Below are 17,079 nucleotides of genomic sequence, written 5' to 3'. Positions count from 1 at the left end.
TGCCTACAAACCACTGCCCTGTCATAGGTAAGCCATTCCTCTAGCTGGGTACACTATACAAGTGGTGAGAGTATAGGTGGATGAACCCTGTACCCTTACATTGTCTTTGCCAATTCTTAGACATTGTAAGTGCAGTAATGACATTAAGATTATATGGTACTGGGAGTTTATCATTACAAACTCCACAGAACCACAATGGCTTTACTGAAAACTGGGAAACTTGGTATCAAACTCCTCAGTACATTAAACCCACACTGATGCCAGTGTGGGAGTTAATGAAAAATGCACTCAGAGGGCATCTTAGAGATGCCCCCTGAAAAACAACCTAACACTAGTGTCCTGGCTGAGTGGCTGCTTGCCAGCTGCCACCACCAAACAGGTTTCTGGACACCTGGGTCGAGAGCCTGCTGCTCTCAGGGGACTGAAACAATGCAAATTCTGGGACAAGGTGCCAAGCCTCCTCCCTCAGGATGGGCAGGGTCAGTGAAAGGGAAGCTTGAAAGGTTTGCTGCCTTTATGAGCTACCCCAGCCATTTTTGGCTCCCAGCACCTGGCCCCACTGGTTCTGACTCCCACTTCGGGCGGGAGAATCGGTGGGAAAACCAAGTTTGGAGGAGAGGTGTGTTCACCTTTGCCAACCCCACTCCTCAGGTGGGGGAGGCAAGGTAAAGCACAACCCTCAGTCCCCGCTATTTGCAATGGAAGTGACCCAGACAACCAGAGTCAGGCATACGCTCCCCCTCCCACTGGATGGTGGAATAATAGGGGGTATACCCACCCCCAGGAAAGTACCCATTTGTCCCGATCTGTACCTACCTGTAACGCCCCTAAATGTAGTATTTAGGGGCGACCCTGAACCTTGCCTCCAAAGACAAGAAGAAACAAGAAGAAGGAGGACCGAAGGGCCGTGCTGATGAAAAGGAGGAGGAGGATACCAACTGCCTTGGCCCCAGCCCTAGCGGCCTGTCCCGACCTCGACCTGCTCTAGTAAAATTCCAGCATGTCCTGTAGCCAGCCGCCCCCAAGAACCCGAAGGACCTGCCATGCCTTCCGAAACCAAGACTCTGTCCCCCGTGGGCACCGAATTTGCTCACCCACAGACTTTGGCTCCAACCAAATCAATCAATCAGAACACTTGTAAAGCACACTACTTACCCGTGAGGGTCTCAAGGCGCAGGGGGGCGGGGGGTTGCTGCTACTGCTCGAATAGCCAGGTCTTGAGGAGTCTTCTGAAGGTTAGTAGGTCCTGGGTCTGCCGTAGGAGGATGGTGAGGGTGTTCCAGGTTTTGGCGGCGATGTAGGAGAACGCTCTGCCGCTGGAGGTAGCTCTTCGGATGCGGGGGACTGTGGCGAGGTCGGCGGAGCGGAGCTGGGGGAGGGGGAAGAGCGTTTAAGTGTGCGCTTGGGAGAGCAAGCGAGAGGAAAGCCAGATGGCGCCTGATCGAGCGATGTGAGGAATGCACGTTACTGTGCGCGTAACAGCACGCTCTTGCCCACCCAAAAAGCTGTAGTCAGCTTTTTAAAGCCCACTCACTAAATGTCTCGCCAGAGCAGCGCATGCGGTGGCTCATGCGAGACCTAAAAAGTCCAATAAGTATCTGTTGTTCGATATACTTTCTGCAGAGTGTATGGTTTAAGAATGGGAAAAATAAACCCTCCATATTTGTATTTGCCTACAGAGAAGGTCTACTCAAACCTTTAGAGCATATCTGCCCACACCTTAAACTATACTGATCCCATACCATTATGAATAGAATAAAAGGAAACAACCTCTATGAACACAATATTTGCTATGCCATACGGTCCTTTCCCATTCCCCTTCTATATTTCCTTCTTCTTACTTTCCTTGTTTCCAGATGGTACAATTAACTCATAGCTTAATATGTGTGCTGTCCTCATGCAATGGAATTGCCTATAGCGGCAATTGATAGAATTTATGTTTATGTAAAACTCCTTCATTTTCATTTGCCTTAATGAATTCGTGATAACAACAATAACTGGTATTCAATGTTTTGTATGAGGACAATGTTTGCCCATGAATATCAACTTGCCTTGTGGAGCAGGGGGTTGTAACTGGTACCCGGTTAAATGACACCAGCCTACAGGATACAGGTCAGGGGATTCACAGTCTACCCACTGATCATATTCATCTTCCCATCCATCAAAATGGATTCTTAGCAGGCGATGGATGATGCGTGTTACTGTAGCCACACAGACCAGTCGGGGTTCCATAAGATCAACAGCTTCCAGTTTCATTCCGACCCGAAACCCATGATTTGGAACATCCTATAATGAAAAAATAATAAAGTAAACAAACAGGCTTGCGCAGAACAGAAAAAAATATCAGCAATTTAAACCTAAAATCAGTTAAGTTGCATTGTGCTGATAAAGCAGAATTTGACATTTGTACTGCAGTAATAGACATATGACCTTGTTTTATTAGCACACTAGTTACAAATACCAAGTGTTAATGGGCCAGATATATTTTCACTGGTATCCAAACAAGTTACTTAGCTTCAGTAATATGCTTTCTGGTGGATACTCTATCGAATCGCAGATTCCTCTGCTTGTGAATACCCCCACATGCCAGACTGGCTCCAGAGACATTTCAGAACACTTCTCCTGCATGCCGGTATGTGGCGTCATGTGGCTCTGCGACGGCTTCACCATTCCACACGTGACACCCCCGGAACCACATTAAATCGTCACCTCTGCATGCTGACATCAGTTTCTTTCTTAACTCTGTCCACGCCATCGGACACAGAGCTTAACAAGTGATCTGATATGACAGTGTGCAAATTCCTGATTTGGGACCTTTTTAGATGGAAAAGAGATTATTTCACAGAACAGGGGGGTGGCAGGACAGTGAGGGATAAATAGTTAGAGTATCCACCAGCATGAGAGTTACCAAAGGTGAGTAACTAGTTCTTCTGATGGATACTTCTAACCGCAGATTCCTCATCTTGTGAATAGATGCAAAAGCTGTACCTCTCAAGGTAGTAGGTCTGTGGAATGGCTCAGAAAAAAAGCCCTGTAGGACTGAAGGAGTGAAATGCCCCTCCCGCCGCACGTGGTTATCAATGCAATAGTTCTTCATGAATGTGTGTACTGACACCTATGTCACAGCCTGAAATATGTCCAGAACAGGCTCTCCACGAAGCAATGCAAAGGCAGCAGCTTTGGCTTCTGACGAATGACCCCCCCTCCCCCCCCTAGTCTCTCTGGAGGCTGCTTCTTGGCCATTAAGTAGTAGACCTTAATACAGAGGACTAACCTCTGATATGGCCCTTTTTCTGCACTGCATTACATTTGAAGGCCTTAAAGAACCCCACAAAGAGCTGATTGTCCACCCTGTGTCCCGTTACATGGTCGATGTAAAAGCTAAAGGCTCTATGTGCAAAGAATGTTGGAAAAATGATGGATTGTCTGACATGCAAGGCAGGCACAACCTTAAGCATTTAACAAGTGCCAGGAGGGTGAGCAAACGGCAAGCTTCATCATCTAACCCTCCTTACCTGACCATCTTCCCTGATAAGTTGGTGCTTTGCACAAGGACCTCTTTCTTCCCAAAAGTGGTAACAACATTCCATGTGGAGCAATCTGTCACCTTGCCCACTTTCTACACTACTCCTCACCCCTCCACAGAAGAGGAGCAACTCCATGGTCAGGCTCCAAAATGAGCATTGTATTTCTATATCAATCAAAAGGATGGGTGAGGGGTCCGAGGGAATATTTAAAGACCATTGTATTTCTACCATGGCTGTATTAAAGAGTTCTGGGTGGATGACCAACTTTTCGTGGGGTACGCTTGACCATAGAAAGGTTGTGCGGTGCAGACGTGGACTTTCTCGCGATGGGTCATCCTCTGCATCAAAATTTGCTACGCTCTGGGCAAAACGTAGCCTCCTGAAGGGTTAAGCGCTCATCCACCAGAGCGAAGGCTTCTAACACAGCATTGCAACGTGGAGTTCCAGTCCTCAACATTTGTCAGGCAGAAACATTGGCATCCCTGCACATGTTTACCAAGCACTACTGCCTAGACAGTCAAGTCCACAAGAACAGCCTTTTTGGCTGCACTGTCCTGCAGGACTTTCTGGATGGTTTTGCTTGGGTATCTATTCAAAGGTTAGGAATCTGTGGCTAGATGTATGTATTAGATGGACAAGTTACTTACCTTCAGTAACGCCTTATCTGGTAGAGACATGATCTGGGCGCAGATTCCTTACTGAGTCAGCCATTCTTCCCGCACTGCAAACTGGTTTTTATGGTCAGGGCTGTTTCCTTTGAGGGCCCTGGTTGCACACCAATGTCAGTGCTCTTCATGGCTTCGTGCTTCTAGCGTGGAAGTTGTGATGCAGACGATGTGATCCGAAACCAACCGATGCCACCTATTGGCACCTGTCTGACGCCTGGGAAATTCAAAGGCAAGGAATCTGTGGCTAGATCATGTCTCTACCAGGTAAGGCATTACAGGAGGTAAGTAACTTGTCCATTACTGCACCTCTCAGGATTGCACTGATTTCACATTCCAAATGGAATTTTCACCCATGATACTTTTTGAAAATCCAGCAGTGTCATCTGTGCAGCCACTGAGCAAACCATCTTGTACTACCTGAGGAAGGCGGACACTGAAACGTTGTAGTGGAAATATATTTTATTCTTTGGTGAGTGTATCTGTTTGAGTCACTTCTGTCATGGAGTCATGGATATATTTTATTTATTTCTGACTCATTGTATCCTTTGGGATCCATATGTTTGCCCTGGCTGGCTACTGTTTTCTTGTGATCCTTCATCTTCTAGTATTTTTTGTATGTATAGTTGATAGTGTCAGTTAAACATACCATTTTAAACAAACAAAAGCACTGAAATTCACCAGTTACGCGTATCTAAAGTAACTATAACTTGCACCGTAAAGTAACTAGCTTTGAGCATACAACTCCGATTGTATTAAAAAAATATATAGTAGGCTCTCCAGACGTCATTAATGTTGCTGGGCAGTTGCTGCGCTCCCAGCAGCCCTCCACATTAAAAAGAATAATATTGGTGCCCCTTCTAGGGGCACCACCAGGATCACTTGCATGCCATTATGGGGCGTTCATTGCCGGAGTATTAAATAATAAATAAATGTCCTGCTGCTTATTTGTGACTCCTTAATTTTTGGTTGGTGCCCCCAAGTTTGTAAAATGTATGCTTATAAGTTGGTCGCTGTGTGGCGAGCCCCATAGCCCTTGCGGTCCCTGCCTGCTCCCCAGCCAGCACCCATACAAGGTGCTGGCGAGAGCCAGCTTTACTTTTTGTTTTTTTTTACCGAGTGTCCCATGCCCACCTGGAGCACCCACAACATGTGCCTGTGTTGGAAGCCACAAGGCCCCAGCCTTCTCCCCAGCCAGCACCCATTGGTGGGAGCCAGCTCTTTGACTTTGCTCCTGCTTGCACAGTGCACCATTTTTCTGTGCTTCTACCCAGGCGGGAGCAGAGTTGTGTTTCCTGCACAGGAGAGTGCGGGCAATGAATGTCTGCACTCTCCTAGGCAGTAAATAGCAATGCCCTGCTGATGGGGTCCCTGTGGGTCGAGCTACTGCTCGAGGGTGCATATGCCCCCATCCTGGGCCTTTCTCTGGCTTGGGGAAGGGGGCCAGATGCCATCCTCCCCTAAATGATAAAGTTGGCCCTGGGGGGGTATGGGGTACCTCAATGAGACTCAGGGAGGTAGGCTACATGATCCCCTCCACTAATTATGACAATCAGCCGTGGAAGGGGGGGGGCTCTCCAAGTCACAATAAAGCTTGGAGAGGGAACTGCACACACCCCTGCCCTATAAAAAAGTAAAGGTGAAGACCTGCCCCAGGCCCTGGTCCACCTCAGACAAAAGGGCTCATATTCAAAAAGCATTGGAGGCCACAAATCCTCTGTGGTTCCACATTGCATTGTTGTCTAAACCTTCAATATTGCTGCGGGTGTTTCATGTTTTGAATCAGATACTTTCAGCTCAGGCATCCCTGTCGAGTTACCTTGTGACTGGTGCCTCCATCTTTCAGTGTCGTCTTCTTTCTTGTTGAAACTCAATAACTTCCTTGAGTTCCTGTTCTTCTCCTTGCGCCTCTTCTGTGTCCTCGAGTGTGTCCTCAAGTGCTTCCTCCTCTTCACTGGACAACCCCACGTATCTTAGGGAATCCTGTTTCTGCTGAGGGATGACAATGGGGTAATGTGACAACCTCTGTTTCTGCTGGGTGCGTGCTGTGCAGTCCTTCAAACTGAGGTCCTTCTGGAGGCAGAGACAGCACAAATCATGCGTGGACTTCTGTGCATTCTTATGATGTCACTTCTGACAAAATCTAAAAGAGGTGTGCTCCATGCCACTCTGTCATTCCCCGATTGATGTGGAGTCAATGTGCATCAGTTTCTCACTAATGTGTTTTTTCAGTGCTTTTCCGTGTTTTCTCCTATCCATTGGCGATTGTTGTGATCCTTGTTCTGCTTGCCATTTTCTTCTGTCTTTTCGATGAAAATCAACTTCTGAAAAGCAGATACTCTTTTTTTGGACCTTGGATCGGACTCCTTTGCTTCAAGACCCAACAAAGGAAAATAGAATCTCAAGATGGTGACTACTTTGAAGATTTTGCGTTGCACTGCACGAAATCAAACCTGCCAACTTGGGAACTAAATTGGCTGTGTGAGAATGGAGAGTGGCCTTGGAGGGGGTGGGGCTTTATGCCAAAAACTTCCCCAGAGGGCCTTCTGTCCCGTCCTCTGTCCCCAATGACCTCCACCTTCCACTATAAAAAACAAGCATTAAAAATGCAATAGGTCTCGCCTTTCATTAAGTGGAAGCCATTTGCTTTGCTATACAATACCCTTAGCAAAGCAAATGGCTTAAATTTAATTAAAGGCGAGACATATTGAATTTTCAATGCTTGTTTTCTACGCTAAGCACAGATTTTAGCCGGCACTTTTCTATTTTGAGACAGACAGTGGATTCAGTGGAGAAGTGTGGCTCACTGGTTAGAGCGGCAGACTCCAAAGCAGAGATCAAGCCCGGGACCAGGGTTCAAGTCCCAACGCGGCAGGTTCTTGAGCTCAATGTCCGCGGACTCGATCATTCTCGCCTCGGCGCCTACTCTAATCAGGGGTTCCACGGTGCAACTCTGGGCAATAGCTTGCTTAATCTCCACAACGGCCCCTACAACACTGGGATGCCTGGCTTCACCTTGGGGTTGCCCAGGAGGGGCTTCTCACAGGGAGAGCCAAGAAAGGGTTCCACAGCGTTATACAGCGCCGGGACGCCCCGTTGGGGCAGCTGTGCGCTTTACAAAAATACACTACACTTCTCAAGAGAGACTTAATACTTTCAATTGGAGAGTAGGCACTGTGATACAGAGTACTTCTATTTTTCCATCTGAAGCTTCGCCCACACACGGTGTACATTGTAAAAAGTGCAGTTCATGCTAAACACAAGACGTGAGCTGGAGGGGAAGAGGCGAGGGGGTAAGAGGAACCCCTTTGCCATCGTACCAGCCTGTGTGAGAAGCTGGACAACACCTCTTCTTGGAGGTGAGTAAGTGTTTCCAGTGGTTGCTGCTGTGTCAGCTGAAGGCCAAAAGGAGAAGTCAGAGTGTTTGTGGACCCAGCTTATGGCATGTGACCAGGGTGGGTGTCAGCAGAGGGCGTAGGGTGTCAAGAGGGACTCAGAGGTGACCCATCAGGAAGGACGGGCTGAGACACGGGGACGCCCTGCTGAACGTTATCACCTAATGAACTACACGGAGGGGTAGAGAGAAGGGACATAATGTTATTCCAAGATCCGCCAGTAGGGGGCGTGAGGCAGAGGGCCCCAACTATTCTCTGTTATCCGACAATCTACCAGGACAATGTACCCCACAGCAGGTTTAAAAACTTGAAAAATCTCCTGAAACAGAAAGGCAGTAAAAAACCTTACATAGAATTAGACCAATTGAAACCCAGACAGAAAGCAGATTGGATGAAACGCAGAAATCGTAGACAGGAAATAGATAGAATACTTCCCAAACTCCGCGTCAGCAAGAGGATCACGTTCAGACTCCTCACCCACGCACACAAGGCTCTCCACGACCTGGGCCCCAAGTACCTCAACAACCGCCTCACCTTCTACACTCCCACCCGCCAGCTGCGATCGTATAGCCTCGCCCTCGCCACCGTACCACGTATTCGCAGAGCCACAGCCGGAGTAAGATCCTTCTCCGACCTGGCAGACAAGACATGGAACTCCCTCCCCATCCACCTACGGCTGACCCAGGACCACCTCTCCTTCAGTAAGCAACTCAAGACCTGGCTTTATGAGCATTAGCGGACCCCTCCCCCCCAGCGCCTTGAGACCTTCCGGTAGCGCGCTATATAAATTTGATTGATTGATTGATTGACTAAAGTTAACATGCCTATCCAGGTTACCAAGGATACAACATTCCAGTAGCCCCACTTCTTTCTAGCTAGATTTACAGGATATAAAAATATAACCCACATACCTATCAGAACACAGCCTCCTGTCTAATCACCTTTCGACTTTTAATCTTTCCTTTGACCCTGTACAGTGCCCCATTGCCTTTTGCCGGGTTTAGTCCTACATAAATACCAAACAACCATCCATAGGTACAACTTCATAATATATGCTGGTGCTTATTACCGTGTTGCCCATCAGTGAAACTAATTTGACTACGCTACAAAATCACAGTGGTCAGTAAACGGAAAGCCCAAAACTTGGACATGGCAATCTGGATGACCTAGGGTGATCTGCGAAGGGAAGTCAGACGAGAAAAGGTCCAATCACTCATACAGGAAGCAGAGATGAGCACCGAGGAAGAAGGAAGCGAAGTCGGGTTGGAGGTTACCAGTAGCGCCATTGCATTAAGGGGGCGTGGCAAACAATGTCACACATTGGAGTGCTTCTTACTTGATAAATGTGGCTTGATCCGTGTCTGTAGTGCAGAAACTATAATCTCTCTGTACTACACGCCTCAAGATAATGTCCCACTGTTCAATTTCGTTTACTCCAGTTGTTACAAAATTTCGTTCACAGCACTGTAAAATTGTTCCACGAAGTGCTTCTTGAGCTCACATCTGCAGACGCTTTGTACAGCACTCTAAACTGCTTAATGACGTGTGTGCCACACTTGGTATTAGACCTCCACTAAGTCAATGACTTCTCTTTCTGTTATTACAGTGGAGTCCACATGCTCTGTAACTATCACCGTATGCTACGACGCCCTTGTTACTTCACATAAGAAACACACAATATCCCACAAGGTAATATTTGAGAGGCAGTTAAATGTGCATGCTTACAGCATTGCTAGCAAAGATACAAGGAGACTCAAGTTCGTTTCTAAGATGTGCGTATAGCATCATATATTCAAACAAGGGGTATACATTTAGTACAGTTAAAGCAGCACTGTATAGACAAGAGTACAAAAGCACCCCAATTGCACTTGGTGCAAGGTGTATGTGGGTGACACAGAAAGGCGACACGTGACAATTGTGCACAGCTAAGGATGGCGCAGGTGGAGTGAGTGCAAATTATATACAGTGTAGTTAAATAAAATGGCTAGAAACACGAATTAAACAATAATTCAATTTAAAATTGGTAATGCTGAAGAGCCATTATAGGTGGAGCGCCAACAAATGCGCTGTGTGTTGTCGACGAACGTTTCGATCCTCGGTTAGTAGGGATCGTCTTCAGGACAGGGATGCTGTGAATAAGTCAGTGCTGTGGAAAGGAAGGGTAGAGTTAGGCTTGGGGAAGAGGGCTGTCTGTGTATCATTTAGTTAATAGGGTGGGTCTCAAGGGAATGTATTTATAATTAGGAATGGCGGGAAACTACGTCAAAATTGCTTGAAGGAAGCAGGCGTGTAGGCTGCAGCGCAAACTCTATGGAACAGATGTATCCAGGACAAATAGAGTCGGGCAAGAAACATGGTGTCTGGGCAGAATGGACCATACCTGTATTCAAGAAGAATCCAATGTCCATAGGCAATCAGGATTCTCAAAATGGGGTGTAATCTTAGTCCAGGGATCAAAGACGGAGTCGAGGGCTAAGGGGTAAGAGACAATAAATAAGCTCTAGGCCAAATGGACAGAGGGAAGGAGTAAGGAGTAAGGAGTAAATTCATATGCCGAGGGTACCTGAACGAGGAACAACTAAGTGGATCCCAGATAATTAACAGCTACGAGTCTTGGGATTCAGATAAATGTCCCGTGCTGTCCAGCGCTACGTGGAGACGCTAATGGAGTATAAGAAAGAAAATTGTTAAGACCGGCATGGTATAAACCGGAGCTGAAAAAGGAGACGGGGTGAAACAAACCGGTGATGGTCAATTACCTGGGTGCGTGGCGCCAAGGGGAGTGGCGCGATTGTTTGCGGTCCCGTACTATCCAGCGCTGCGTTGAGACGCTGAGGAAGTACAAGAAAGGAGGTAATTAGACCGGCATGGGGAGACCCGGTGTTGAAGTGGGTAACAGGGTGAAGCAAATAAGTAATGATCAATTACCTTGGAGCGTGGCGCCAAGGGGAGTAGCGCGATTGTTAGCGGTCCCGTGAAAGTCCGGTGATTGAAGCTGTAGAGACAAACACCAAACAGAGTTTAGGCCTCTGAATGTAGAGCCGCTAGTCGAAAGACATCGGCAAAAGGTGTCCAAGCGTTAAAGAGACATACCTGGATCGATCGGCTTGAGGGGAATAAATCCGAGCAGGGTAGTGACGGTATCCAAAGCGGAGAGCCGCTGAGGCGCTGCCGAACAAGAAGGACGGCGGGCCAATCAACAAAGGAAGGGGCGTGGAGGTGGGCGGGAAAGATGATGCGTAACATGACGCAGGGCCAGAGGGTAAATCAATGCAACAAGGGGAGGTGGAGAAAGGGGAACAAGGGGCAGCGTCAGAACTAGTCACAATCGCTATAGCCATGCGCAATAGCGATCCGTGAGCCTATCCAATTTAAGAGTATGTGACTACCATGGTAACCGAACACAACATAGTTGGATTAGGCGCGATACATATTAAATACATATATTACAGGCTTGATATAGAAGGCAGCATGGAGTAACATACAGTATTATTGGAATGTTATTTAACACGAACAGCAAGTTAGACAGGATATATATTTAAAAACTTAATACAAAAGGCAACATGGAGAAACATGCAGTATTACTGAAATGTTATTTAGCACGAGAAGGAAGAACAGTTACTCGAATACCACATATTGTATACAACTGGGGACTGAATACAGGGTAATTAGATTCATGCAATATAACAGATATGGAGAGAGGTAACTAGAAAACAGAGGTGTGCGAGGAATCAGATGGAGATGGTACTATTCCATTCATCAATTGTGTTTCAACCATGGTGAACAGTGTTACATAAAATCATCCATTTACATTCAGCTCTGTTGAGGAGTGTCTTGATATCACCACCTCTCATTGGTAGGGACAGTCTTTCAATCACTTGCCATCTCAAGTCGATTTTTCTCCATGAAGTGGGCGACTAGAGGGGCAGTTGTCACTTTGCAATTTATCCTGCTCTTGTGTTGTATGATGCGTTGTTTGACCATTTGTGTGGTTTGGCCAATATATTTAAGATTGCATGGGCAGGAGATGGCGTAAATCACGTTCTGAGAACGGCAGTTTGTGAGCTTCTTCAATTTGTATGTTTTGCCTCTGTTCATGAAGTCTTTGGTGTTGATGGTTAGTTCGCAAACACTGCACTGTTGACATTTGTAGTGACCTGTGGTTGGATCTAGGCCCCACGCCGCGGTAAGGGTCTGTGTATGGTCTTCTTTCTCCGGCCATGTAATGGCGTGGACAAGGTGATTAGCCAAGTTTGCTACTCGTTGATACGAGAACAGTGGGGGATCCTGAAAGGAATTGAAAGGGCGAAGTAAGGACCAGTTCTTTTTGATGATTTTGGAGATATTGTTACTTTCTGGGTTGAATTTTGACACAAAGGGTATCCAGGTCATAGGTGATTTGGGTTGTGGGGTGAGAAGAATATCTCTGTGGCAATACCAAGCCCTCTTGCGGGCCTGTGTGACTAATCGTTTCGGGTATCCTCTGTTGATCAATTTGGTTGTAAGAGTCTCAGCTTCCCGAAAATAGTCTTTACGCCATTTACAGTTGCGTCTGATACGCAAAAATTGGCCATAAGGGAGCCCGTCTCGCAGCCCCCGAGGATGGAAACTGGAATATTGGAGCAGAGTATTCCGTTCTGTAGGTTTACGGTAGAGGACAGTTCCTAGTTTTCCTTCTTCGGCATGTATGTTAACGTCGGGGAAGGGGAGATCATTACTGGTGCAGTTACTGGTAAATTTCAGGTGAGCTTGGGATTGGTTTAGCCAATTCAAGAAAAGGTTGAGCGAAGCGTCTGTACCATTCCAGATCAGCAGGATGTCATCAATATACCTTCGCCAGAGATTAATCTGGCCATGGAAGGGATTATTGCTGGAAAGAATAAGGGTTTTCTCAAGATGGTAGACAAAGAAGATGGCAAAATTTGGAGCAAAGCAAGCGCCCATAGAGACACCCTTAATCTGGCGGTAATACGTAACACGATACAAAAAGTAGTTGTTCTGTAGGGCTATTCGCAGCAAATTCATTATGAAATCCGTGGGAATGCGTGTCGGTTGGGGTCTGAGTTGTAGTAAAGATTCAATGACTGCATGACCCTCTTGGTGAGGAATGTTAGTATATAATGACTCGATATAAAGTCCGGCCATAAGTTGTATTTTCACTCTGATGTCGTTCATAGGATCTTTGGTTAGTTTCCGGTAGTGGTCAGTATTGGCGAGCTGTCGATTGATTTCCAGGGCGGATTGGTTAATTCCCATCACCACGATGCCACCGCCATTGTCTGCTGGCTTTATGATGATCTCGGTATTGTTCTTCAAAGCAAAGAGAGCATGTTTCTCAGTCAAAGGTAAGTTATAGGGAACATATTGTAATTTCTACTGCAGTTCACCAATTTCTTGCATTACCCGACGTTCGAAGGTCAAAATCTCTGGAGGCATGAAATGAGACGGAAAGTTAAATGTAGATGGTAGATGGAATTGTGTATGTCGGAATGGACCGGAGTCAGATTTGTCGGCAAAGAATTGTTTGAGTCTAATGCGTCTGAAGAATTGTTGTGAATGTATCTAGGACCCTATTTAAATATTCCCTATTCATGCCCTTATATGGTTATAACAAAACATATCCTTATAAAGGAATAAGAATCATACCCATATTTAGTCATAGCCAATGCAGTCCAAATACGGCAAGGCTACTCCCATAGACTCCTAGAAAGTACAACGCGTTCTTTAAACAAACCAAGCCTCCAGCAGCCCGCGAACTCCCCCTGCTTTTGTTTTGATTTGCACAAGAACTCCTGGAGTCCAGAAAGAACTGTAATTTCTTAGTGACGTCTTATGTCCAACCTTACGTCAAACCCGGCACCTTCCAGGTATAAATATACCAACGTTGCCTTAAGCAAACACACAGTGGCTTGGAGCAGAGCGGCTATCTACTTGCCCGACGCCCAGCTAATGCGAGTGCCGAAGGAAGCCGACCCTACCATTGACGCACTGGGAGAGACACTGCCTTTTCTCCTGCCGAGAAATCCAGCTCCGGTGTTTCCAGTCACCCTTGCGGGTTGCTGGGAGATCGAGTCCTGAGAAAGAGATACAAGACCTCCTTCGTTCTAAAACCAAGGTACGGAGCTGATTAGATCCATAGAGAATTCTTGATGCAGATTCTTGGCAAAAACGTAACTTAACTTAAACTGTAACTTACTTACTCCTTCCCACGTATTAGGCTTAGGTCAGGTACACCGGGGTAGGCGTATCTTAGAAGCACCAGTTGAGTACGTTTAGTCAATGATGTTATGTATGTATATATTTTATCCATTTTAAGTATCATATGGCTCAGAAACCATATCAATGCTTTTACAGTATTATTTCATAATACTCCTTTTACTGTACGCACTTTACTTTATGATAAGTATTGCAATTGTGGCAATTCACTTCTCTTGCATGAGAAAGAAGACTGCTCAATAAATAACACCTTTTATTGAAAACGCCCGTCTCTCTATTTCTCTGCACTCTGGTGAAACTAAGCATGCACGATTGACTGAGTGAAATAACTGTCTATTGTTTTCACACCACTCTGGAGATATACTCCTTGTTCTGGAGGGAGCAAAGTTGTCATGTTTATGCGGTTGTCAAAAACTAATCCCTTCTTGTCTAATCAGGAAAGTGAACTCCTTCCTGTTTATTCGAGAAAGTTTCTAGTGACCTCTGAGCTAGCTGGCATACCTAATTAAGTCTAACATATTTAGTAGAGACCTAGATGACCTCAGTCCTACGTCTAAACTATTGTTTTTGTTATTCCAATGAGCAGAGCCTATTGGGAATATAGGAACTACACTACATGATGCCCAACGTTGGGTAAGGCGATAATCTAACGCTAGATGCTAGAGTAACTCAGTCGTGCTTTTCACACAGACGTCTGGAGTGGGTGAAAGGTTAATATCCGCCGAAACTTAGTAGGAAGAGATTCCTATGTATTAGTTTTTGGTTTAGTCAACGTTGAAGGATACAGTGTTCCAAAATATTGTGCACCTAATCTTTGTTTCCTTGAAACTTGATCTGCAACAAAAAACTTTGTCAGCAAAATGCCGGAAGGTGATGAAGAAAGAGATGCTTAGGCAGCTCAACTTATAGCGGATGACACAAGTCTCCAAGATGAAAACCCGAATGCTATAATCATTCCGGTAAATGTAAGAAGAACTATAACTCAAACTTATAGAAAATGGACTATCATCGAGAGGTGGTACAGTCATATTTGTGGTAGAGGCCCATGAATATCGGCAGACAGAGGTATTCTATTCATGGATACATTTTCCAGCAGCACCCGCTGTAACACAAGTTTTCCACTATTACAAAATAGAGGAACCTCTGGATGAATACGCCCCTTTCGAGGACGTTGAAATTCCACTAACATACCAAGAGCACCTGCTCTGGTTTAATGGCGCCCTAAAACATCAAAATCACATCACCAGGCTCGGTCCACTAGGTAGACCAGGAGCCACATGGCCGGTTCTAGCCAGCTACACATCACATCCCGACATTGAAAAAATGTCAAACGAAGAACTCTTAGTTAAACTGAATTAACAAAGGCATATAGAGAATTAGTTAAATTGGCAATTGACGATATAACATACCTGCAGAAACTGAAAGAGACAGATATAGCAGAACAACATTTTGAACTTGCCAGAATCATAGAAAAATCCTATGAAGAACTAGGTAGAGATAGTTTGGGTGGGAAACCACTAAAACCACAACTAACTGAAAATCCTGAAAAAACTTTTATTAAGAATAATCTCAACACTCCAAAAAAGAGTTGGGAGGGTAATAAACAATCCACTACCAGAGAAAAACGGTTTCAGTCCAGAGGAAGGTCTCCTCAAAGGAGAGATAGATCTCCAGAAAGAGGAGGCAAGTCTCCCCAGAGGGAGCCCTCTGAGAAAAGATACAACCTTAGAGAAAGGGATACATTGAGAAAACCTGACAGATATCAAGATAATGATACACGTCCCTCTCGATCTTTTCAGACTTCCTCACAGAAATCGGAAAGAAGAGGACGGTCAGAACACAAGGAAGAGCACGTCCAGTCCAAAGACAAGGAACCTGCTCATCAAAGTAAAAAATTACAATTTACAAAGAAGAAGGTAGCTAGTATAAAATAAAACATGCCGAGGATTCTGAGGACACAACTGAAAACGGAGAGTGGGCCCAGACAATGCTAGCCAGCGCAGCAGAAATGACCATAGCTCGCAAGATCCTGATGAATCTTCTGGAGACAATGGACACGAATGAATACATTCAAGTGGCAACTGCAGACACCAGAGTTAGCAAACCCCATAAATTATATGAAATAACATTGCGTATAGAGGGGGACAAAACTAGGAAAATAAAGGGTCTCTTTTGGGATATCCTTTTGAAAGGCTACGATATCCTTCTAGCTGAGAAAGACTAGCCACCAGAGTTTGACAGGGAGTGCCCTCATGGCGAAGAAATTATTATGCCTGCCTTCTCAAATCAAATTCCAATTCATAAAAAATACACATTTGCAAGAAAATGGGCAGTGTCCCAAGCCCCTGCATTATATAAAAATCATATAGGATGGGATGAGGATTCTCCTCACCATAAAATCCAGTTAAAAAATCAACCTACTGCCCAAAGGCAGTATCCTGTTAAGCAAGAAGCTAAAAAGCAAGTCAGGGAGATCTTAGATCAACTTGAATATCAGGGGGTGATTGAAACATGCACCTCACAAATGAACAATCCTTTGTTTCCTCTCTCCGAACCAGACGATTCATATCGTCTAGTTTTGGACTACAGACACCTAAACCCTTGCTGAAAAACATTTGCAGTACAAAACTCACACAGTGCAGCACTAATGAATAACATCGTGCGCAAAAAATATAAAACAACATTAGATATCTCAAATGGTTTATTTTGTCAAAACATTGCACCTGAAAGCAGGTATTTGACCGCTTTCTCAACAATGGGAGCACAAAAAACAATTCTGTCGACTCCCACAGGGATTCAAGAATAGCCCAGGATTATTCTCAGCAAGGGTAACAGAGTTACTACAAATGTATGATGATGAGGCATTATCTTATGTCGATGACATCTATCTTACAGACGACGACCTGGAAACACACTTGAAAAGAGTGAACACCATAATACTTGGGTTCGCAGCTGAAGGGTACAAATTCAACTTTCAAAAGTCACGAATTGCTCACCTAACTGTACTGTTTTTAGGATACGAATTATCAAGTGAAGGCAAACGCCTAGCAGACAACTTCTTAGAGAAGTGTGCAGTACCCCAAGCACCAAAAACGCTGAAGAACTTACAATCAATACTAGGTTTCCTGAATTTCGGAAGAACATACATTCTAAATTATGCAGAGAGGGTTAAACCTATATATGAATTAATAAAACCTGATTTCAAACCAATTAATTGGACTCAGAAACACACAGAAATTTTAAGATCATTACAAACAGACATGTTAACTAAAACAA

At 45.2% G+C, this 17,079-nt stretch overlaps 1 protein-coding gene across 2 annotated transcripts in view; it reads right to left on the bottom strand.

The window, feature by feature from the left end:
- Positions 1-17,079, bottom strand: part of MBTD1 (mbt domain containing 1) — a 1,097,355-nt gene that overhangs the window by 337,227 nt on the left and 743,049 nt on the right. For both annotated transcript variants that reach the window (XM_078654423.1, XM_078654424.1), the window contains exon 14: positions 2,052-2,286. In XM_078654423.1, coding sequence (XP_078510549.1) covers positions 2,052-2,286 — 235 coding nt within the window. The remainder of the gene's footprint in view (positions 1-2,051; positions 2,287-17,079) is intronic.

The sequence above is a fragment of the Lissotriton helveticus genome, chromosome 7, assembly GCF_964261635.1.
Source record: "Lissotriton helveticus chromosome 7, aLisHel1.1, whole genome shotgun sequence".
Classification (NCBI taxonomy): Eukaryota; Metazoa; Chordata; class Amphibia; order Caudata; family Salamandridae; genus Lissotriton; species Lissotriton helveticus.
This window is presented reverse-complemented; position numbering and strand designations above follow the sequence as displayed.